The following is a 23,744-nucleotide window of genomic DNA, read 5'->3' as shown; positions in this document are numbered from 1 at the left end:
GCACCCACCCCCTTCTCTATCCTGCTCCCAAGAACAGCTGGGCGGAGAGTAACACGACTCCGGCCCGGCATGCTATTCGGGCTTGAAGGTCGTGACTCTGTGGCCTAGCCAGGACTCGAAGAGGAAAAGAAGGGTCAGGTCTTCTGCCTTCATCATACAGTTCTGAGCCCTGTAAGAAAAGGAGGAAGAATCCATAAGGTAGGAGGAGTACTGGGGTCCTAGTGTGCTTGGTAAGGTCCTGGCCTCGCCTGTAGGGGTCAGGGTCTTCCCCAACCAGGGGAACTGTCTCCAGGTCCTATTTCCCTATTTCCTGGGCAGCTGGATTCTAAGAAGCCCTTGCTGTGCTCTGCTGTGCTGACCAACAGGCTGTTGTCTGGCTTCCCCAGACCCAGCTGGCCACTAACATCACAGCTACAGCTGCAGGAACTGCCAGGCTGCTTCCCAGGCTGCAGAGGCCGCAGTGGCCACCCGCCATTGGGCCTTTGTTTGTCTTGGGAGGGGCAACTGGTGGGCAAATAGGGAAGAGAAATCCTGGCTGCTGTCTCTCTCTCTCCACTTAACCAGCTGTTCCTGAGGCCCAAGGCCTCTGGGGGCCACTCAGACCTGGCTCCTTCCAGGCTGGAAGGGACATGGGGTTTGGGGTGTTGTGTACAGAACACCCAGGGCATGGCCTTAGTGGATGCTTAGAAAACACTGCCAGCCTAGGGACATGAACAGATACTTGCTGTGGCCTCACTGTGTGCCACTCTGCATGGCTGAGATTTCTGACACTCCCCCAGGATGTCATTCAAAACCCTCTAGAGTCCACAAGAAGAAAGTGAGGCTCAGGGTCACAAGGGGAGGACACTGTCAGAGGTGGGAAGCTCACCAGATCTCTGTGATCCTTAAACTATGCTCTTAATCATAGCTCTTCTCTCTTGGCATAGCAGAGGGGAAGGCAGAAGGGTCTTGGACAGACACACTCCCCTTCACCTGTCTTCTTTCTCTCCTAGAGGCCACACCTCTGTTCAAGACTCTCATCATGGCTGAGCTCCTGCCCCTGCTGTCTTGGGCTCCCCCGGGGGACCAGGGTGGTGCCCAGGACTTGCCTGCTCCCGAAGTGGAGCAGCAGGCACAGGCTGATGGAGCCCAGGGCCTGGCCCCTGAGCCATGGATGTTCCTGGCCATGCCCACCATTCAGATCACACCATCCAGTGATGGGGAGTCACTCCCTAGCACCCCGATACCCTCACACTCACGGCGATTGAGGACCCCAGACCTAGAGAGTCTGTCCCAGGACAGGTTAGACCTGGGGGGTGGGATGGGAAAGAAAGTCTGTCTCTCCCTCTGTCTCCATCTCTGTTGCCCTCTCTCTTTTTTTCTTTCTCTCTCCATCCCTCCTTCCTCATGGTGGAGGGTGGGATCCTTGTGGCTGTCACTGTCCAGGTTGGGGGCTACAGGTGAGTGTAGCCTTAGCCTCACAGGCCCCAACAAAGTCACAAAGTAGATGCACAAACAAAACTTGGGCATGTACATTGTGACACCAACTCTGAGCCCAACTGAGCATGGCCTAGGAAGACTGGAGTGGACCTCCCACCCTGCTTTGACCCACTCAGAATTTTTCATATTGTGGGTCATGATCCACATAAGGGCCATAGAACCAATGTGGTAAACCATGGTCAGTAGTTTGTTCCCAACTGAAGTAGAGTAGGATTGAAAATAATGCTATGTAGCAGGCATAGTGAGAATAAGTGTGGTTTCCTGTGACTTCTGTGACATCACATATATTTCTAAGTATGTGCTAGAGGCCAATGCAAGAGGTATTTCCTGCTGAAACCTGCAGACAAAAAAAAAGTTAAAAAAAACAAACTTCTGCAAAGACTCACTACCTCTAGCCCAAGGAGACGGGAACTGGGAGGTTCAATGGCACAAAGGGAAAAAGGAAAGACGTATTCTGGCAGGAAGTAGAAATATGCACGATGGTTTCTTCCAACAATGGACACCGTATAAGAGTGAACACTTATGAAGCAGAACTCTGTGTGTTCGTTTGGAGAAATCTCTGAAACGATGATGAAGAAAAGCAAGTTGCAAAATAATACCGTAGGAGCCTAATTGTGTATCTTTTTAAAAAGAACACTAAATGCTAGACTATATTGTTGGTGGATGCATCCTGATATAGAAGAAAAGGATAGAAAAACTGCACAGGGGGCTGGGGATTTAGCTCAGTGGTTCCACCACCTGCCTCGCAAGTGCAAGGTCCCAAGTTCAATCCCCGGTACCAAAAAAAAAGAAAAAAGAAAAACCCGCACAGGAAGGACCAACACTGACTTCAAGGCAGACGGTATCTTGGGTGCTCAGTCAGAGAATGGAGGGATGGGGTGTGGCCTTTGGCTGTAATAGTTCATTTCCTCCTTTTTTTTTTTTTTGGTACTGGGGATCAAACTCAGGACCTTGTGCTTGCGAGGCAGGCAGCAGAACACTTCCTCCTTTAAAAAAAAAAGGATCTGAAGCAACACAGCCAAATGTCCACATAAATTGGATGTGGGTCATAGGGCTATAAATGGCCAGTATATATTTTCCTGTTTGAAATTAATATTCCCTACTTAAAAATGTAAACATATTTCAAATGAAGAAACAGGCAGAGAAAAACAGAATTGAGACACAGGAATATGGTGGAAAAGGGGCTTCTCTGACATCTGGAGGTGGGAGGCAGCTAGGAAAACTGCAGGAGAGGTTTCCCATGTGGAAGGGATAGCGATGCAAAGGTCCTGAGGCAGAGGCAGCAATGTGCCTGGTGAGTTAAAGGACCAGGCAGGGTGGCTGGAGAATGAGCAATGGAGAGACCAAAGAGGAAGTGGTGAAGTCAGAGAGGTGAGATGGCGTATGACGCTAGGGCCTTGGGTGCCAGGTGAGCACTATGCTTTTACTTGGGGAAGGGGTCTAAGCCAGGTGGGCTCCCATCTGACTCGGGTGTTCACAGGGTCCCTTCGCCTGTGGGTGGGAACAGACTGTGAGGGCAGGGACAGGAACAGGCGACCAGAGAAGAGACTGATCTGATGGTGCCGGACAGGAGATAAAGGCTGGAGCTGATTGGGGGCAGTCAAGTGGAGAAGGAAGAGTTTAGCTTCTGGGAGATTTCTTAAGTGGAGCTGACAGGGTTTATCACCTATGTAGGTGAGAGGGGTCAAGTAAGATTCAGAGGGTTGGGACTTGCCATCCATTAGAAGTCGGTGGTGGGCTGGGGTGGGGGGCAGGGAGAGAGATTAAAGGCCAGGGAGGGACTGGAATGGAGATTTTCCAAAAAGAGGCAGGATCTGGGCACGGTGGCACATGCCTGTACTCCTTGCTAGGGAGGAGGCTGGGACAGGATTGCAAGTTCGAGGCCAGTCCGGACAACTCAGAGAGCCCCTGTTTCAAAATAAAATAAAAGGGGCTGAGGATGTAGCTTAGTGGTAGCACTTGCCTAGGCCCTGGGTTCAATTCCCTCTGTGTGTGTGTGTGGGGGGGGGTGTGGGTGTGTGGGTGTGTGTGTGTGGGACAGCCCACCCTGGAGAAGTAGGATTCAAATCCCTGTACTGGGGCTCCTGGGCAGGTGGAATTCATATTTCTTTCTTCTTGGGCAAGGAGTCCAGCACGTCAGCAGGCAGCGGTTTGCAAGGGTGGGGCTGGGTCAGCAGCCTGTAGCCCCGGGGCCTGGCAAGTCACTTCCCATTTTTGAAGCCCGGCTTCCCCCCGAGGACGATGCCCTCCCCTCGGTTGTCTCAGTGGGATCCCCAAGCCTAGGGTGACGGGCCCAAGGTCACAGCACCAGTAACAGCCAGGGGTGCTGGATTCGGATTGGGACTGCAAAGTCCCCAGAGCCTGAGGCCCAGGAACCTCCGGGTGCAAGAACTGGGGTTCAGAGGCTGGGAGAAGGTGAAGTGGCCTCCACGCCCCATCCCTTCCCTCCAGCTTCGGTTCTCCCCAACCCAACCCCACCTCCGCGCCAGCTCCTGGGCCTCTCCCGGCCAGGGGCAGGAGCGGGTCCGGCCCTCTCCTGAGCCGGCTCTCCCAGTCTAGGCCGCGCCGGTCCCGCCCCATCCTCCCTCCCTGCCGGGGGGCGGCGCCGTGACGCTGCGGGGCGGGCGCAGGAACCGGGTGTCGCGGACGCCGCGGCGGCCACCGGCAGCTCCGGCCTTTTGTGCGGGCGCCCGGGTCGGGTGGGGGCGGCGGCCCAGGCAGGCGAGGGTCGCCCGCGGGGTCGCCCAGCTCAGCCCAGCCCCGGTCAGCCGGGCCCTGCCCTGCGGCCGGGCGCGCGCCGCATCCATGTTCGAGTAAGGACCAGGCCTCCAGGGGCGGGAGGGCTGGGGTCTGGTCGCCGGTGCACGTGGGGCGACGGGTGGGGGCGGGGAGCGGTGGTGCTGGGAACCAGGGGCGCACGGGGTGCACCGGAGTGGGGCGCGGGCGCGGGCGCGGAGAGGGATCGAGGTCGGGGTCGGCGTTGCCGGCCCGCTGAGCTCCGGGCTGCAGAGATTTGGCCGGGGTCCCTGGGGGGGCTCCTCGTGCGGGAAGCCAGCCCCTAACCCCGGCCTGGATCGCCTCTGCCTGAGAGTTCAGGGGCAATGGCGCGAGGCTGGTCCGGGATGGAGGGAGGACGGGGACCGGCCCCTGCCAGCCTGGGCCCACAGGCCGCGAAGTCCCAGACAGGCCGAGCAGCCCCTCCTGACCGCGCCCCCTCCCACCGTCCTCGTCTGTCGCAGCTGCTGGGGTTGGTGGCTCCTGCGTGGCCAGAGGACCGCTCCCCCGAGATTCCCCGGGGTCCTGTGTGCGTGAAACTGCCCTCCTCCTCCTGTCTGCCTCCCTGTGCCAATGTATTTCCGATTATGAAGCCCTCCTCTGTCGTGTCTGTGGGTCTGTCTGGGGCTCCTAGTGCGTGTGCAGCAGCTGTGAGCCTTTTCCGTGGTGGTGTGTGTAATTTCCAGGAATTCCATCTGTGACTGTGTGTGTTACGCTACCTTACCTGTGTGTCTGATTGTGACTGTGTGCCCACCTCTTGGGCTCTGTGCCTGCTTGCTGTGACCTGACTTTGGTTGTATGTGTGTGTTGCTCACTCCATTCGTGCAAATACAAATTACCGACGTGTGTCTGATTGTGTTTTGGAGGTGTATTTGTGAGTGCCTGGGACTCCTAGTGTGCAGCAGCTATAGTCCTCTTTAGCTGTTGGTCTTTGTAATTTGCCATTAATTCCGTCTGTGGCTCCACGTGTCACTGTGAGCTACCAGTGTTTGTCCTATTGTGACTGTAGTGTGTGTACATGTGTCCGCCATGACCCTCTGTGCTGGGATCTGTGCCGTAGTTCACCTCTGAAACTCCTTCGGCTCTGTGCACATGTAAGTGACCAGCATGTGTCCGCTGCTGTGTGTCTAGGTCTCTGCATGTTGCTGTGAGCCTCTGTGGTTGGGTCTGTAATTCACTTCTGATTCTTTGTGTGAAAGTCCCCGAGTATATCTGATTGTGACATTGTTGCATGTGCCTGGGCTTTTTTGTGTGCCTCCTAGACTCTGTGGCTTTGTAGGTGTGAAGAGAGAGACATGGAGACCCCTGGGACCCTCCTTCCTGAGACCTTGGGTATAACCTTGACTCTCTGGAAGGAGTAACATTGTCCCCATGTTAACAGTTTATAAAACATGTCCTGTGCATTATTTCCAAACCTGACCACCGTGATGTCAAGGTGTGTCTGCAGTGCCCTGGAGCTGCATTATTCCAGAGTCCTTCATGGCTGTGTGAGCATGGAGATTCTGTGCCATAGACACCATTCCTTTGCTTTGTCTTCCCTGCCAGATGGTGACCACCATGAGGATAGAGGCACTGTTGAGATGTGCACGCTGATTGCGTGATTTAATCTCCCTTAAGTGTGTGTGTGTGCGTGTGTGTGTGTGTGTTACGTAGCTGGGGTTCCCTGTGATTTTTTTTTTTACCGTGTGGTTCTCTTCCGTGACTGAATATTTTTTGCCTTCGATGCCTCAGTGAGACTCGTGGTTCTATGTTTAGATGTCATTTATCTGGGGCTTTCTGTAGTTCTCTGTGTTTCTGTGATGTTCTGCAGCTCTTGTGTGCATGACTGTGTGTGTAACTTTTCTGGGTCTTTATGTGTTATTGTAGCATGTTTGTAGTGCTGCAGTTGTGTATGTTGGTAACTTCTGGGACTGGCTCTGTGTGACTATAGCATGTCTGTGACACTGTGTGTGTGTGTGTGTGTGTGTGTGTGTGTGTGTCTTCTTGCAACTGTGAGCAAGTGCAGTTTGCCTGTGACTCAGGCCTTGGGACTCTCTTTTGAGTTTCCTTCTTATGCACACCTGTGTATATATCTGCCTCTCTGTGACCAGAAGCAGCTCTGGACCTGCTGGGGCCCAGGAAGTCCCAGGTGAGACAGTCTGTGGCAGCAAAAACCCTTTTCCCTCATCCGCATCATAACACTCCTCCAGCCACTTGGGGTTTCGCCCTCCACAATACCACAGCTGCCTGGGTTGGGCAGCCCCTGCTGTTTGAGCACTTCCTCTTTGTCCTGCCCTCTGGAGCAAGAAATGGGGTGTGGGCCCTGCCTGTTTGTGAGCCTTGAACTGTCGTTAGGCTTCAGGAGAGTAGGGAAGGCCTGTGCTGCTTCAGGCCCAAGAGGTGAGAAGACAGGCGGAGGAGGGGTGTGGTCACCCACAGCTCAGAGCCCTTCCCCAGGCTCCTCTACCCTGACCCGCATCTGCGGGCCTGCAGCGTGGGCCTGGGCCTGTGCCCTCCTCCCCTCCCCCCGCCTCGCTGGCCACCTCGCTCTTCCTCAGCCCTGCCAAACTCAGTCTGCCCTGAACTTGATGTTCCTGTCCCTAGAACTGCCTTCTCCCACACTTTGCCAAATCCATTCTTTGTCCTCATCGTTCGGCTCAAGCGTGCCAGGCCCAGTGAGGCCTTCTCAGATTCACTAAGAAACCACCTCCACAGCCTGTTACCCCATCCTGCATCTCTGTGGTCTTCACACTTGAATATGCGTCAAATTTCTTGGGCTCCATCCCTATCCTGTGATAGGAAGTGGGTCCCAGAATTCTGCATTTCAAATAATTTCCTGGTCCCCCTGGCCCAATGGGCCCAGGCCATGCTGCAGCCTGATTTACAGCAGTGGCCAGTGTCTGAGGCCATTAATCTCATTTCTGTGTTGTCTTACTAATTGCTTGGGTCCCCAGCTGGAATGCTGGCTCCTTTGGGCAGCATTCTGGTTCGCTTTTTGTGTCTGCAGTGCCAGGTACAGGGCAGGTGCTCCGAGTGTATTTACAAAGAAGTTGCTGGAGGCTCCTGGTGGTGGCCAAGGTGCATGTGAGGTCCTTGTCAGTGTCATTGTGGCATCTTGGACTAAACTGGGCTGAGATGATGGCAGGGCCAGGCACTGCATTTCAGTCTGCCAAGAAGGAAAGCGGTCAGACCACAGTGCCTTCTCTGTGCTGGGCAGTATGTGTTGCTCCTTGCTTTCTCCTCCCAGAAGCCCTGTGAGGTGGGAACTATTGCTATTCCCACTGTGCACCGAGGAAACGGAGGCTCTGGAAGGTTCCCACTGGCCCAAGGCCACACAGGGAGGAAGTCCTGGAGACCTGCACGTCCCAGTCCAACGAATCACACACTGGGTGGATTGCATCCAAGTTCTGGGAGGGAGGAAGGTTGATCATTCACTCCGTCCACAGCAGCAAATGTTTTTGAGGCACCTGCTGTGCCTTCACCAGGCCCTTGCTAGGTGATGGGGTACTAACATCTGGTGGGGGAGAAAGATGAGAAGTCAAGAGCGATGCAGTAGTCACTGGGGGACGCACTGAAGAGGACAAGAAAGCAGGGAAGGAGGGTGGGAGTGGGCTGTGGAATTTCACAGCAGGCGCTGGGGTTGGTGGTGACTTTTGAGACATGTCAGTGGAGCAGAGAACTGAGGGAGGTGAGGGCGCCCCTGGACATCTGGGAGGAAGGCATTTGGGGCAGAGGGAAGAGCAAGGCAGGAGCTGGAGGAGAGGGAATGCAGGCAAAGAGGGACCACCCTAGGCTTTACCAGCAGGAGGTGCGGGACTCAGGCTGGGAGGATCCTATCCTGACCCAGGTGGGCACAGACTCCCTCTGGCTGTGGGTAGGAGTAGACTGGGTCCCAGAGAGTGGCAGTGGCCCAAGCCACCATCTCTTTAACTTATTTATTTGTATGTTTTATTCTGCTAATTCATTTTACTAGTGTTATGTGAATGCTTCCCTCCACCTTGTCCTGGGTAGGACTGAAGAAGAGATCAGGGTCCAGGACAGCCCAGAGCTTGCCTTCAGGGAGCCCACAGATCTTTAGGGGAAGTGACCTGTCATCAGACAGTGGCAGGCAAGGGTAGTCACGGCTGGAATGAGAGCTGCCCAGGGGCTTATGAAGGCCCACAAAAGGGAGGGAATGTGTAAGCAAGGGTCTTGAAGGTTGCATAAGAAGGTCAAAGGTTCTCTGAGAGGCTGAGGAAGTAGAATGTAAGTTCATGCCCAGCCTGAGCAACTTAGTGAACCCCCATCTCAAAATAAAAAATAAAAAGTGTTGGGAATGTAGTTCAGCATGAAGGTCCTGCGTTCATTCCCCAGTGTGGGAGAAAATAAAGGCAAGTGTAGTCTGGACAGAGGAAGGGCATTGCTAAAGCTAGGAGGCAGGATGGAGAAGTTTGAAAAGTCCCTCCAGGAGGAAGGATTCCTGCCTGTACCCCAGAATCCAGCAGCCCCTCCTGACCTGTAATTCCACCCTGAAACAAACCTGCTGTGCATCCTTTGTCAAGTGGTTCACCGCAGAGTTGTTTGAGGAATAATAAAATTAATCACAAGGAGAGCTTGACATAGCTCCTGATAAGGAGTCAACAATGAATGTGCCTTTAAAGTTCCCGATACCTTGCAGCCCTTATTACAGTTTGTAATAGCACCGTTCTGTTTGCTTAACTCTGCCTCCTGCCAGAAGGTTAACTCTCCCAGGCAGCAGCCATACCTGATGGTCTTCGCAAGGCCATTCATCCAGTCATCAGTGTTTACTGAGTATTATTTATGGGTCCTGTACAGGTTACAGTGCCAGGGCCACATAGTGAGCAAAACCTACTGAAGTTCAGTCTGGGGCGAGCAATAAGCAAACTGGGCGGGCCCTGACCTGACTCAGGTGGTCACAGGCTTCAGGTGAGAACAGAGTGGGGGCAGGGACAGGATCAGGAGGGCCAGGGAGGAGGCTGCTGTGACGTCCAGGTAATAGGGTATGCAGTCTGGAACAGAGAGAACTGGCATAGAAGAAATAATGGGCACATCTGTAATCCCTGCACCATGGATGGCTGATGTAGGAGGATTGCAAGTTTGAGCCCAGCCTGGACAATTTAGTGACTTAGCCAGACTTTGTTTCAAAATAAAAAAGGGCTGGGGATATGGCTGAGTGCAAAGGCCCTGGGTTCGATTTCCCAATAGCAAAAATAAATAAATGAAATAGATTTTGGTGGTGGTACTGGTGGGACTTGCTGACAGATCAGAAACGAGGAGTAAGGAAAAGAAAGAAATTAAGAGACTCGCTTATGGCTTTAGCTGAGCAACTGAGTGGAAAGTTGCTGTTCAGTAAATATTTGTGACATGAATGAATTAGTTTAAAACAAGAGCAGATGTTATTGAGAGCTCAGTATGTACTGGGCTCTATTAGAAGTCTTTTACATGTATTGTTTAACCCTCCAAGCAATCAGGTGTGTGTTTGTCATTCCCTGGATTACAGATGCAGTAACTGAGACACAGAAATGTTAGGAATCTGCTCTGGGGCCACAGGGCTGCTGGGTGGGGAGATGAATGGACAGATGGGAGGGTGGATGGATGGATGAGTAGGTGGATGGAAGGAGAGAGGGATGGGTCAATGGGAGGATGAGATTAGATGAATGGACGGGTAGACATGGGGTGAATTGGTAGATGGGGCTTGATGAGCGGCCCCACACCTCAGCCTGTTTCCTCTGTGGCCCTCTCCTTCCTCTCCCTGCCCCTAGCACCACGCCCCACTCTGGCCGGAGCACGCCAAGCAGCTCCCCGTCTCTCCGTAAGCGGCTGCAGCTCTTACCCCCAAGCCGGCCACCACCCGAGCCCGAACCAGGCACCATGGTGGAGAAGGGGTCAGATAGCTCCTTGGAGAAGGGTGGGGTGCCTGGGACCCCCAGCACCCAGAGTCTGGGCAGCCGGAACTTCATCCGCAACAGCAAGGTTGGTAGAAGCCCAGGCGGTGGGGAGAGGGATGGGAGTGTGGAGGGCCCGAGGGCTCATCCTGACTCTTCTCTTTCTCTTGCAGAAGATGCAGAGCTGGTACAGTGTAAGTACTTGGGCAGGGGCACTCGCTAGAGGGGTGCCAGCGGGGTCCATCTGCTGAGCGGGAGCCCCAGGCTGCAGCAGTCAAGGAGTGCGTGCTGAGTGCAGCCAGGGTCACAACAGATGCTGCTCTTGTGTGCTGTGTGACCTTGAATGAGTCACTTAACATCTCTGGGCTCTTCTCTCTTTCCTTAATAAACAGCCTTGCCTGACATGGTGAGAAGGAGTGTTGAATAAGGGTTGGTGGTGCTGGTGGTACTTGCCGCAGGGCCTGGCTTATTTACATAAGAAATCAGTAAGTGGCAGCTGGCATTATGGTGACCACTGTGTTATGGGCAACAGAAGCTAGAAAGAGGCTGGATATTGCAACTTCTGAGAGCACTGGGATGAGAAGCCTGAGGGGGTTCTGGAAGGTTTGTGGAGCTGAACTGGGAGTAGGATCCCTGTCCAGGCTCTTGCTTCTCAACCCCTAGATGCTAAGCCCCACATACAAGCAGCGCAATGAGGACTTTCGGAAGCTGTTCAGCAAACTCCCTGAGGCCGAGCGCCTCATTGTGGGTGAGTCCCCGCACCCCAGGCCCAGTCCCGGCCCCTGACCTCGTCCGCAGCTCTGCCCTCCCCACTGTCACCACTGGCCCTCGACTGCCAGGATGTCTGGGTGACTCGGGTGTCCGCCTGTCTCTCCCTGTGCCTGGTGGCTCTCAGATTACTCCTGCGCCCTGCAGCGTGAGATCCTCCTCCAGGGCCGCCTCTATCTCTCCGAGAACTGGATCTGCTTCTACAGCAACATCTTCCGCTGGGAGACCACAGTGAGCCATGGTGGCAGGACGAGGAGGAGCCTGGGGGGCAGCGCCCTGGCGCCTCTGACCTTCCTGCCGCCCTCAGATTTCTATCCAGCTGAAGGAAGTGACGTGTCTGAAGAAGGAAAAGACAGCCAAGCTCATCCCCAATGCCATCCAGATCTGTACAGAGAGCGAGAAGGTGAGCTGGGGACCTGATAACAGGGCCACGTGGCTGCTCCTTCCCCCCACGAAGCTGAACAGACCCCCAAACTTCTCTCCAATCTGTCACCTGCTCTTTAGTCTCCCAGCCCTTGCTGTGGCCCAGCCCTCATCACCTCTACCTAGATCCCTGCAGCAGTCTCCTGTTCCCTCTCTGCACTGTGTCCCTTCCCACAGCTGCCTGGGGAAGTAGCAGTGATAGTAAAATCCTTCTCGCCCTGTACCCAGCAACTCAGATGGCCCCTCCCCTCCAGAGGTCCCCTCCCACATGCCCTTCTGCCCCATGTCCAGTTGGTTGCAAGATGGCCATGTCACACCTGTGGCCCCAAAGGGAGTGGGAAGGCAGGGGAAGCCATCGTAGCAGACTTCCCTTTGTGTTCTGCCAGCCCAAAGCCAGATCAGGTGCCATCCCTAGTGACAGTGAGCTCTGGGGGAAAGCCCTGGGCTTTCCCATTGCAGCCCCAGCCATGTGGGCTGAGGCTGGGGAGAGAAAGGTCTGCCTCCACCCCAGACTCCTCCTCACGGTGACTCGGGCGCTGTCCAGCACAGGGCCAGCCATGGGATAAACATTTTGTGGAATGAATGCAGGGATGATAAATGGATCCCTCGGGACAGAGATGCAGGGACAGTTGGGGGACAGAGGGAGCTGGTCCCTCACTATCGTGTCTCCCCCACGCCTCACACCCCTCTCTCCTGCAGCATTTCTTCACCTCCTTTGGGGCCCGTGACCGCTGCTTCCTCCTCATCTTCCGCCTCTGGCAGAATGCGCTGCTGGAAAAGGTGTGCAGGGGCAAGGCCTGGAGTGTGGGTTCCAGGGGACCATGGAGCCAGGGGTGCCAGAACTTGGGGAGCAGGAGGAACCCCTGGCGCTTCTCCCCTGCAGCTACATCCAGGGGCTCTTGGACTTGACCCTGAAGCTGATCTCTGGCAAGGGAGAGACAAGTCAGTGTAGACCAGTCATAATTTGTCCCTGGGGTTGGGGAAGATTTTCACGCCACAAAAAACCAGCGTTCTGCTGGCAGGGAGGGAGGAGGTATCGATGTTGGGCTGTGGCACCTGGGTGCACCCAGACCCACTCCTGCAGCTCTGTTGTGCACATCCTGCCTTCTTGGGGGCTCTTATCCACCCTCCCAGGGCAGCTCCACTCTGGCCATGCTCAGAAACTAGGGTTCCAGAAAGTCCCACTTGGGAGCCTGTGGGAGGGGCAATGCAGTCAGAGTCTCCAGGGAGCTCAAGGGCAGAGAAAGGTCAAAATGTAGCTGAAGCCCCATCACTTTTCAGATTTGTGACCTGGGCCGAGTCACACACATGGGCACCATTCCTACTTTGGAGCTCCCAGAGCTGGACCCAGAATAAATGCTCCGTAATGACTGCTCCTCTGAGGCTAGGTATCCCAGTGGTTAGCTCTGAGGCTCTCTGAAGCCCCTCGGAGTCACAGCTCTACCACTTCCTAGTGACCTTGGACATGTTACCATGCACCTTCCATACCACTATCCTGAAAACAAAGATAGTATCGAATTAGCGCATACTTTCCAGAACGAATGTGTGGGCTTGGGGAGCTAGCACCCATGAAGGGGTTAGAAGAATGCCTCGGCCCTAGAACCAGCTTGGTTCATACAGCTGCTGCCGCTCTCTTATCCTTATGACTGTTATTGTTTCACTGTCAGCACCCTTGTTGTTGTCATCCAGCCACCTTGGCCACCGGCAGTTGAAAGCCCAAGCCTCCTGGGGAAAGAGTTGGGGTGGGAATACAGGCTCTAGAGTTTGGTTTGAATCCCACAGTTGCCTCTGGTCACTTGCGTGATCTTGAGCAAACGACTTTCCTTCTTGGAGCTCCACGTTCTTCTCTGTAAGAATGGAAACCTCAGTTGGCCAGAGTATTGTGAGGACTTGGGAGGTCTGTGGTGCCAGGGCCAGGGCTTGGAGGGACCATAGCTGCTTCCTAGGAGTCTATTCTCAGCTCCAGAGGGTGGAGTCTGGCGCGGGAGAGCACGTCGCCCCCTTGTGGAAGTCTGGGGGAACTGCTGAGGCGGAGGGCTGGTGGGGATCCTGGTGGGGATCCTGGCGGGGAGGGCTCCGTCCGCCGAGGTCAGGCCAACACCACATCCTGCCTGCCCAGACGCTGAGTCCCCGGGAGCTCTGGCACCTGGTGCATCAGTGCTACGGGTCCGAGCTGGGCCTCACCAGCGAGGATGAGGACTATGTCTCCCCTCTGCAGCTGAATGGTCTGGGGTGAGTCGGAGATGGAGGGTGGCCCGACAAGGGGGAGACCATCAAGGGCCGTGTACAGAGTTCCTGGAGTGCTGGGTGGACACTGGTAGGCCCAGCAGGGTGAGGGGGTCTCAAGGATCCAGGGGACCCACTTCCTCCCCTTCCCGGCAGGAGCCCCAAGGAGGTGGGAGACGTGATCGCCCTGAGCGACATCACCCCTTCGGGGGTCACGGAGCACAGCCAGGAGCCGAGCCCTGTGGGATCCCGCCGTGGCCGTGTCACGCCCAACCTTTCCCGCGCCAGCAGCGATGTGGTACGTAGGAAGGTGCTGGGGAGGAGGGTGCTGGAGGAGAGGGATGGAGGAGGGCTGAGGGTGGGTGGGAGAGAGGGACCAGCTGGCAGAGGGAGATGGACAGGAGGACGGATGGAGGGAAGGGACAGATGGCGACAGAAAGATGGACAGGGAAATAGGACCACGTAGGGAAAGAGAAACAGGCAGAAGGAGGACAGACAGACAGCCATGAAGGGTGAGAGAAAGGGCAAGAGATGTGTGGTTGGAGGAGACAGGAGATAGACAAATGGACAGGTAGGCAGGAAAGCTTATGGTCCAGGTAACCAAAACGAGCCCGCATCAGGGTGGCGCTGGGGCCCCTCCCAGCTCAGCCATGAGCCCCAGCTGTGAACCCCGCCTCCTCCTCCTCCCTGAAGGCTGCACAGTCTCCAATCTGGTGTAGACCTGCTGGGCCTCTCAGGCTGGGCTGGAGGTGGGGCAGGGTGGACTGAAGCCTTTTTCTGCAGGCGGAGGAGGACAAGGAGGAGCAGATGGACAGCCAGCCAGATGCCTCTGCCAGCCAAACTGTGACTCCAGTGGCAGAGCCCCTGGGTACAGAGCCTGCCCCGCCTGAAGGCCCCACCTCCCTGGGGCCCTTGGATCTGCTGCCCAGGGAGGAGCTGTTGACGGACACCAGTAACTCCTCTTCATCAACGGGGGAAGAAGGTGAGGCAGGCGGACCCTGTTTCATTTGCTAGTGTTGCGTACACCTGACAAACCTCGCTCAGACAGGTTAAGCAAGTGGGGAATATATTGGCTCATGGGACTGAAAAATGCAGGGTTTGACCAGGCCTGGCAGTGCATACCTATCATCCCTACACTCTGGTATGCTGAGGCAGGAAGATGTCAAGTTTGAGCTCAGCATGGACAATTTAGTGATTTAGCAAGACCTTGTCTCAAAACAAAAAGTAACGTAGCTCAGTGGGAAAATCCCCAGTATTGTAGGAACAAAATTTCAGGATGTGGACAGGGGTGGCATTCCAAATAGTATTGTTAGAAGTCTGTCTGTCTTGGACTCTGCTTTGAAGGCTGTGTGGCAGGATGAGTGCAGACTCGGATGACCAGTGGCCAGAGTTCAAATCCTGGCTGTACTGCTTCCTACCTATGTGATGTGCGCACATTACTTAATCTGAGTGAGCTTCAGTATCCTCATCTGAAAAATGAGATTAGCAATTATAGTACCCACCTCATAGGGGTGTTGTTAAGAGAATTAAATGAGTTAGTACATGTAAAATGGTCAAGCCAGTTATATTCATTTTCTCTGTGGCAGCGACTTTTCAGGTAGCCTTTGTGTGGAGGTAGATAGACCCTGCCTTACCCCAGCCAAGCACAACAGAAAAGAGAGCATGCTTTCCCCACTGGCTAAAGTAAAAACTCTAGGATTAGCTCTGATTGGTCCAACTTGGTGAATGAACTCACCCCTGAACCAATTGCTGACACTCATGTGCCAGGGAGCACACTTTTCCCATAGTCTAAAGTAAAAACTCTTGGGTTGGCTCTGATTGGTCCAGGGAATGGATCCACCCCTGAACCAATCGCTGACACTCATGTGCCAGGGAGAAAACTATCTGTAGTCACAGGATTCCACTGGAACCACCCTGGAGAGGTCCAGCAAGATGAGTCTTCAGAGTCAGGTGTGGTGGTGCAGGCCTGTAATCTCTACACTCTGGAAAGTTAAGGCAGTAGGATCGCAAGTTCAGGCCTAGCCTGGGCAACTTAGTGACTTAGCAACACCCTGTCTCAAAATTTAAAAATTTAAAAAGGACTGGGGATGTAGCTGTACCTCACTGAAGAGGCTCTGGGTTCAATCCTCAATCATCACACACACACACACACACACACACACACACACGATGGGTCTTCCTCTCCACTGTGTGAGGTCTGGGAGTGTGGAGGAGCGGGATCAACATCCACAGGGTCCTGTTCTGTCTCCCAGCTGACCTGGCCGCCCTGCTTCCTGATCTCTCTGGCCGGCTCCTCATCAACTCTGTCTTCCATGTGGGTGCCGAGCGGCTTCAACAGATGCTGTTCTCAGACTCGCCTTTCCTCCAGGGCTTCCTGCAGCAGTGCAAATTCACAGGTCAGTGGGCAGGCCCAAGGGATGCTGTAGATACGCAGGCGCAGGGCAGGGTGAGGAAGGGTCATCAGGGAGACGGGAGGTGGCCACCCGCTGCTGTGGTGTGCACGGTGGTGGCATTGGGCATCTGAGGGAGCAGAAGTTGTTCAGCTTCTTAGTAGCTGAGTGACTAGGAGCAGTGTTCCGAAAGAGCTTCAGCCTCAGTTTCTTCTTCTGGATAATGAGGTGTATGCTCATAACGCCTGTCTACTAGGGGACCCATGAGACTAGAAGACTTCATACTAGAAAAGAGCCCAGGACAGTAATGACTAGTAAGTACTTAGTAAATACAAGTCAATGGGCTGGACATAGTAGCACAAGCCTGTATGCCCAACACTCTGGGAGGCTGAGGCAGGAGAATCCCACGTTCAAGCCTAGCCTGGGTAACTTAGTGACTTAGTGAGACACTGTCTCAAAATATAAAATAAAAAAGGGCTGGAAATGTATCTCCGTGCAAAGGCCTTGGGTTCAATCCCTGGTACTGCAAAACAGCGACGACAAGTTAATGATCATACATGTAAAGTCTACTCTGTCAGGCCTGTGCAGAGCTTGGAGGCCCGTGAGCCCCGGGGTAAATGAACTCCTGTCCTCAGTGCACGGAATCTAGAGAGAACAGCCAGAAATACGGTCAGATAGTACCAATGTCAAGGCCCGGGCCTGTAGCTCAGAGGTACGAGGCTGGCCTAGCATGCACAGTCCCAGGGTTCAATTCTCAGCATCCCTCAAGCACCCCAAAACAAAAATACTACGTGTAACAGGTGTGCTGTGAGTTAGGGATGGGGGTGAGTGACATGGCTGCTGGGAGGATGTGAAATCAGAGCTAAAAGCTAAAGGAGGAACTGAGGAAGGCAGGGAAAAGGAGAGAGGAGGGAGAAATAGGAGGCACACACTGGGAGAGACCCCTGGGGTGGCCACCAGGGCCAGGTGTGCAGAGGGGAAGCTGCAGCTCCAGGTGAGGCTGAGGGGTTGACACAGGACGGGCTGAGGGAGGCTACGAATAAGATTGGAGCATGGCAGGGGCTGGTCAGATGATGGTTTTCCTGTTTCTTTTTCTCTGCTTGTGAAAAGGAAGCATGCAGAATGAATGCAGAGTCAGTATGATTGTGCCTCATGTGGGAGTGCAGCCAGGTCACACAGAGCTATGCTTCTATACCGGAAGGACTGGCACATCCAGCAGAGGAGCTCAGACTCTGCCCTGGGGGGTAGGGAGCAATGGAATATGCTAGGCACATTGGGCAGGTCAGGGATGGGGTCAGGCTTGATTCAAACAATCCTGGACCAGATGTGGCGTCTGAGGCCAGGTGCTTGGGGGTCTGGGGAGAGCCCCTAGGCAGGTGAGGATGATGCCCAGTAAACCCGCACAGACGGCAGAGCTGACGCATCAGGGGAGGCGAGACCCAGGGCTGAAGGATACTAGGCCACCTTTGGAATGGGGACCCAAAGGGGACAGTTTTGGGGAGATGCTGAGGCTAATGTGGGGCCTGGTAGATGCGAAGCTTCCAGGGACTTCCTGGTAAGATGTTCAGAAGGTTATGGGTCTCTGGAGTGGATGCTCAGGGGAGAAGCCGGTTTCAATACAGAAGAAGAAACTGAGGCTGCGGGATGGATGAGCTGCCCCTGGATGGGTCAGAGGTGTACAAAGCTCTGAGAGAGGTTCCAGCTCTAACTCACCAGCATCTAAAATTTTAGGCTCTTGAAAGGAATGTGGGGTGGATAAGGTGGGGACATGTAGGAGGGGCGGAGTCTGCAGAGGACCAAAACCCTCCAAAAAGGCTGAGTCTCCTGCAGCCGAGGCAACGGACCAGAGAATGGTTTCTTCATTCTGCTCCTCTCTCCCCTAGATGTGACCCTGAGCCCTTGGACCGGGGACAGCAAGTGCCACCAGCGCCGTGTGCTGACATACACTATCCCCATCAGCAACCCACTGGGCCCCAAGAGCGCCTCGGTGGTGGAGACGCAGGTGGGCCGGTGGCATGGCTGGGCAGGTGGCAGGGCAGGAGGGGAGCCGCGGGGGTGGTCCTGATCCCCCTCCCTCCTCTGCACCCCACAGACACTGTTCCGGCGTGGCCCGCAGGCAGGCGGCTGTGTGGTGGACTCGGAGGTGCTGACCCAGGGCATCCCGTACCAGGACTACTTCTACACCGCCCACCGCTACTGCATTCTGGGCCTGGCCCGGAACAAGGCCCGGCTCCGGTAAGCAGCGGCCAGGAGCCTGCCTGATGGTCGCAGCGCCCTTCCCCATTCTCCCCACCCATAGTTGGCAGCAGAGTGTTGGTTCCCACCTGGCCCAACACAAGAGTTGGGTTCCAGAGACCCCCTGAATTCTGAATAGCAGAGGGTAGACAGAGAGGCACTGGGGCCAGTTCCTCCTGCCTGCAGTACATGTGGAGCTGTGACAGAGTGAGCGTGCAGATGAACAGTTTATTTGTTCAAGTTTATTGAGCACCTACTGTGTGCCTGTTCTGTTCCAGACCCTGATCTCAGTGGGAGAATTGGCCAATAAAATAGTGATTATGTGAGTGTGAAAAATATTCCCTGGTGATAAGGGCTTTGGAGAAAAGCAGGTTAAAAATTAGGGGCGAGTGGTCCAGCAGAGGGTTTTTTGAATACTCTGGTCAGGGATGGTCCTCTGAGAATATTTCACCAAGAACCTGAAGGAGGTGAGGGCAGGTCACTTGGGGTGGCCAGTGCAAAGGCCCTGAGGCAGGGAAGGATGTGGAGAAGCTGCTGTGATGTCCAGGGAGGAGGGGATGAAGGCTGAGCCATGTGGAGTGGTGGAGGGAGAAGAGTTAGTTTCTGGACAGATCTGTAGGTGGAGCTGACAGGGTCTGCTGAGAGGCTGGGTTCACCTGTGAATGCGAAGGAAGGAAGGGGGTTGGGCCAAGGACAAGCTCAAGGTGTCCTTCCATCCACTACAGGATGGAACTGCCATTGACCAGGACAGGGAAGGGGTCTGCAGTGTGATCAGGAGCTCAGTTTGGGATGGGTGCAGCCAAACTGTCTCCTAGGCCCCCATGTAGAGGTGGGGTGCAGCAGCCAGATGCAAGAGGTTCAGGGGCAAAGTCTGGGCCAAGAAATCTGTGTGAGAGGGCAGGGTGGTGCCCAGGCAGCCAGGAGACTTTTGAAGAAGAGGGCACAAGTGGAGAAGGGGCCGGGTGCATTAGCTGGCATCGGGGAAGTTGTTTTGTCTGTGAGCAGCAGCAGGTCCTCTCTGAATTAGAAGATGGAAAGACCCCACCTGAGGCACAGGGCAGACCCTCACTCCCGCCCCTGTCTCCCTGCCCCCAGGGTGTCCTCGGAGATCCGCTACCGGAAGCAGCCATGGAGCCTTGTCAAGTCTCTCATTGAGAAGAACTCATGGAGTGGCATTGAAGATTATTTCCACCACCTGGGTAGGGGACAGGAGCCAGCCAGGGCCGGGTACAGTTGTGGCCCGGCTGGGTACAGACATCCAGAGCCCCCTCTGCTTTCCCCAGAGCGAGAGCTAGCCAAGGCCGAGAAGCTGTCCCTGGAGGAAGGCGGGAAGGATGCCCGGGGCTTGCTATCAGGCCTGCGGAGGCGGAAGCGGCCCCTGAGCTGGAGGGGTCACGGCGATGGGCCCCAGCACGCAGACCCTGACCCCTGCGCCCGGGGTGGCATGCACACCTCAGGTGCGTTCTTTGGAGTGTGGTCGGGGCAGGTGGAGGAGCTGGATGGAGGGTCTGGGGCATGGTCTCCTGGGTGTGGCTGTCTGACCCTGATTTGGTGTCCCACAGGCTCCCTTAGCTCCCGATTCTCAGAGCCGTCCATGGACCAGGGCCCTGGGGCAGGCATCCCCAGCGCCCTGGTTCTCATCAGCATTGTGTGAGTAAGGCCTGGATCTGCAGGCTGGCTGTGTGACCTTGGGCAAATGCTTGACCTCTCTGCTTACTTGGGAGTGTGGGCTCACCTCCCAGTTAGGATTACACGAGATGATGTTTGGGATGAATCCAGCAGAGCTCCTGACACAGCACAGATGCCCCTCTTGTCATGGAGAAGTCTTCCCTGCTGGAAGAGCAGAGACCTGGGGGTGGGGGTGGGCTGGGAGGTTTCTGGAGGAGCAGTTGCTTCAGGATGTGGAATTGGCCAGGTGAATGGGGAGAGATTTGCAAAAGAAGTAAGATCATTTGTGTGGTTTACGTGTGCTTTCTGGGCCCAGCCCTAAGCTGGGTAATGGTGGGGACACAGCAGTGACCAACAGCCCTGAGGGGAGACAGACCGGATACCAGGCCAGAGGGACTGGGACCAGGATGGAGAGGCCATGGAGGCAGTGCAGGCTTCTTCTCAGCCCCCAGATGGCAGCCCCCAGCTTCCTGGGAAAGCCGAGGACTCTGGGCTGGGACCTGGGCTGGGACCTGGGCTGGGACCTGGGCTGGGAAACCAGGGCATGCAGGGGCCCATGGGTGTGGGAGGGTGACCGGGTGAGCATTCTGGGAAAGTGGGTGGGAGGGGAGGGTCGGCCACACGCCCAGCCTCTCTGGGTCTCAGTTTCCCAAGACCAGCGGCCCAGGAGAGGCCGTAGAACCTGCCGGCTCAGGGCACCGGGGAGGAGGAGGGCTGGGCGGCTCTCATCTCTTTGTCTTTCCCTTGCCGCCTCCGCAGGATCTGTGTGAGGTAGGGCCCGAACCCTCCGCCTGCCCCTCCCCTAGGCTCGAGCCCTGCAGCCTTCTCTTCCTGCTCCTTGCCCGAGTCTCCCTGGGAGGTGTCCCAGTGGGGCGGTCCAGGGTGTGGACACCACACAGCCCTGTGTTTGGACCTGACCTTTGTGCTTGGGGGCCACGTGACCCTAGGATGTCTCCCACCCTCTCTGAGTCTGTTTTGTCCTTTGAAGGAGCGGGGTGTGTGGTCATGTCCCCTGCAGGGTGTCGTTCTTGTGGATGGAGGGGAGATCCAGAGCTCAGTGCCCGGCTTGTGGTAGCCCTGGAACCCGGGGACCCCTGACCCCTGACGTTTGACCCCTGCCCCCAGCCTCATCGTCCTCATCGCCCTCAACGCCCTTCTTTTCTACCGCCTCTGGTCGCTGGAGAGGACAGCCCACACCATCGAGTCCTGGCACAGCCTGGCCCTGGCCAAGGGGTGAGCGTGTCGCCTGCAGGGTTGGGGGCTAGGGCAGGCGAGGGAGCCCAAGGCCTCACTCAGGCTCTGTGTCCCCACAGCAAGTTCCCCCAGACGGCCACGGAGTGGGCTGAGATCTTGGCCCTGCAGAAGCAGTTTCACAGCGTGGAGACACACAAGTGGAGGCAGATCCTTCGGGCTTCTGTGGAGCTCCTGGACGAGGTAGGGGCAGCCCCTGGCTGGGACCCTGTGTTCAGACGCCTTCCCCTCTCTTGCTTAGCTTCCTCCTCTGAGAAGTTCCCACTTTATGGTTTAGTCCCTGCTGGGGAAGTCAGTGGGATGGAGGAGGGAATATATTGGTGCACATCTGGGAAAAAAGTCCAGGAGGTCTAGCATCAGGCATGGCTGGATCCAGCTGCTCAGGGGTGGTAAGACTCCATCTCTTGACTCTGCTGATCCCCAGAGAGGACTTTATTTTAGAGACATTTTCGTTTCCTCGGGATGACCAAAGTGGTACCCACAGCTCCAGGCTGGCATCTGAAGAAGGAAAGCTCTCATTGTCTTCTAGAGCCAATTCAGGTGGCTGGCTGGGCTAAGCTTAGTCCCTGGTCCTCTTGCCCCACTTTGGGCTGATGAAGGGGCCACATGATCTGAGGGTGGAAAGTGCCTCTCTGAAAGATATTGAGGTGTCATCTCCAAGAGGGAGTTACCTCGACACCCCATGTAGTTCAAGGGCAACATCTATGCAGACGACTGGGTTCAAATCCTGATATGTGACCTGTGTAAGCACTTTTACCATTTGACCTTGGCTGCTGCCACTGTACCTCGGATCATAATTGATGTTACCTCTTGTGAGGATTAAATGGGTTAACATTTTGGAAAAGTGCCAGGAACATAGTGAACACTTGATGCATGTTGTATATGTAAGCCTAGCACCAGCTACACAGTAGGTGCTCAGTAAACATGCTGTCACCGCATGGAGATGTCCTTGGGCCCCTGTGGATTCTGGCAGAGCAAATGAGGGATGCTGCAGTAGGTGCCTGTGGTGGGGACGGGATGGGAAACTAGGGAGAGCCCAGCATTGGCTGGGTTCCTGAGAGCAGCAGAGCCGAAGTAGCAGGTGATGGTGAAAATCCCTGTGGTGAGACCTTTCCATAAACTGAGGCCCACTTCTGGGGCCTACTTGGACCCTAAATGGTGCACACAGGGAGACAGTCCCACTGGAAGGGCTGTACAAGACAGGGTGGGGAAGGATTTAAGGCAGGAGCCCCGTCACTCATAGAGGAAGGGCAGGGCTCCCCATCCTGAGCTAAATTGCGAGGGCTCAGAACTGACTTCACAGATGACTGACAATAGCAGGTGCACACCGAGCACATTCTAGAGGTGGGCTCTGTTAGGTGCTGAGCATGCTTGCCAGCCTGAGCCTCCTAGCTAACCTTCTTGGGGGATGTTCTTGTTACCTCATTTTATAGATAGGTAGGAGGTGCACAGGATCCTGGGTCCAAGTTCCTGACCTTTCCCAAGGTCATGAAGAGGAAGTGATGATAGGTAATGTGCACTGAGCACTTGCTGCAAGTCAGGGTCTAGTGAAGCAGGGTTGTTGCTGACCCGTGTTTCAGATGAGAGCCCAAGACAGCAAAGGAACTTGCCAAGGTCACTAAGTAAGTAGTACAGCCAACATTTGAACCCAGGCCATCTGGTACCCTGGCTCACAGTAAGCCTGTCTTCTACTGCCTGTGGGAAGCTCAACAGCACAGCGTGGCTCTGCTCTTCTCATAAAGTAACCTGAGGCAGGGGGGCTCCCAGCTGCAAGTAGGGGTGGGTGACATCACCCTGCCAGTGCTCATCCTCACACTGGCCGTCTTCTCCTGGCAGATGAAGTTCTCACTGGAGAAGCTGCATCAAGGGATCACGGTCTCAGACCCTCACTTTGACACCCAGCCACGGTCCGATGACGGCTTCTCCTGAGGATGCCTGGCCACACAGCCGTCCCCCCAAACTGACAGAAGGACACACAGAGCCCCGGTGGCCACTGCTGGCACGGTGTGAGCGCCGGAAACCTCCTGTCCACCCCTCCCGGTGGCCTGACCAGGGGCCGTGCAGAACTGGGGACCACAGAACCGAGATGCACTTTAGACCAGCGTGTGCGAGTCCAGCTGCCATCACCTGTCTGGCCAGGGAGCTGGCCTGGCCTTTCTTTGGCAGGCCCCCCACTAACTTATTTTTCCCAGCTGGGGTTGTGGGGGGCACCCCCTGGGGTGCACTATTCCCTCAGCTCTGGGTTTAATGTATTATATTTATTTGGGGCTGACAAAGCTCCAATAAAGGGTTGGAAATCGCTGTAGCTGTGGTTGTGGGGCCCTGGGAGTGCGCAGGGGCTTTCCCTGGTGTTCAGACCCTGCTGCGGCGGGGAGGAGGCATCTGTCCATTTTGGGGGGCTGTAGGCATTGAAGCCATCTGGGATTCCCCCAGCATGTTCCCAAAGCAGGGGCTAAAAGGACAGAGTGGTTCCTGGTGTCCTGGGTTCACCTGCTGCCACTTAGTCATGTAACCCTGAGCAAGTCAGTGGCTTTGAACCTGTTTCCTTTTCTGCATAATGGGCACAGTCGGAGCTCATTTCTCTCAGGGCTGCTTTAAGTGAGTGCTTCTCACGCTTTAGCTGCACAAGAATCTCCCGAAGAGCTTGCTACACAATGGAGTGCAA

The 23,744-nt window shown here is 55.4% G+C and overlaps 1 protein-coding gene across 4 annotated transcripts; it reads left to right on the top strand.

Annotated features, from left to right (window-relative positions):
* The first annotated feature begins 111 nt into the window (after window positions 1–111).
* Gramd1a (GRAM domain containing 1A) lies at window positions 112–23,380 on the top strand. Of its 4 annotated transcripts, XM_021239621.2 has the most exons (20): window positions 112–198; window positions 993–1,281; window positions 9,996–10,206; window positions 10,292–10,312; window positions 10,782–10,866; window positions 11,014–11,117; window positions 11,194–11,289; window positions 12,009–12,089; window positions 13,429–13,541; window positions 13,692–13,833; window positions 14,319–14,517; window positions 15,788–15,931; window positions 17,809–17,927; window positions 18,018–18,160; window positions 19,256–19,359; window positions 19,444–19,617; window positions 19,723–19,810; window positions 20,954–21,061; window positions 21,142–21,262; window positions 22,916–23,380. In XM_021239621.2, the coding sequence occupies exons 2-20, from the start codon at window positions 1,022–1,024 to the stop codon at window positions 23,006–23,008; spliced, it is 2,406 nt and encodes an 801-aa protein (XP_021095280.1). In that variant the 5' UTR covers window positions 112–198; window positions 993–1,021; the 3' UTR covers window positions 23,009–23,380. The 4 variants fall into 4 exon arrangements, 3 of the variants coding, with proteins under 3 accessions (XP_021095280.1, XP_012932979.1, XP_087047294.1); XR_015443091.1 differs by lacking the exon at window positions 22,916–23,380 and having other exon boundaries at window positions 20,847–21,061; window positions 21,142–21,230; XM_013077525.3 differs by lacking the exons at window positions 112–198; window positions 993–1,281 and adding an exon at window positions 4,130–4,292.
* The last annotated feature ends 364 nt before the right edge of the window (window positions 23,381–23,744 follow it).

This window comes from Heterocephalus glaber, unplaced genomic scaffold (genome assembly GCF_053883595.1).
Source record: "Heterocephalus glaber isolate CG9 unplaced genomic scaffold, H.glaber_assembly_v1.0 deba00001561, whole genome shotgun sequence".
Lineage (NCBI taxonomy): Eukaryota > Metazoa > Chordata > Mammalia > Rodentia > Bathyergidae > Heterocephalus > Heterocephalus glaber.
This window is presented reverse-complemented; position numbering and strand designations above follow the sequence as displayed.

What these genes read in the sequence shown, in the direction of transcription:
- Gramd1a (XM_021239621.2), top strand. Translation starts at nt 1,022, where the DNA reads ATGGCTGAGCTCCTGCCCCTGCTGTCTTGGGCTCCCCCGGGGGACCAG. An exon ending in TTCATCAACGGGGGAAGAAG is followed by an intron (nt 14,518 to 15,787) that starts GTGAGGCAGGCG and finishes TCTGTCTCCCAG; the next exon opens with CTGACCTGGCCGCCCTGCTT. An exon ending in AGCCTGGCCCTGGCCAAGGG is followed by an intron (nt 21,062 to 21,141) that starts GTGAGCGTGTCG and finishes GTGTCCCCACAG; the next exon opens with CAAGTTCCCCCAGACGGCCA.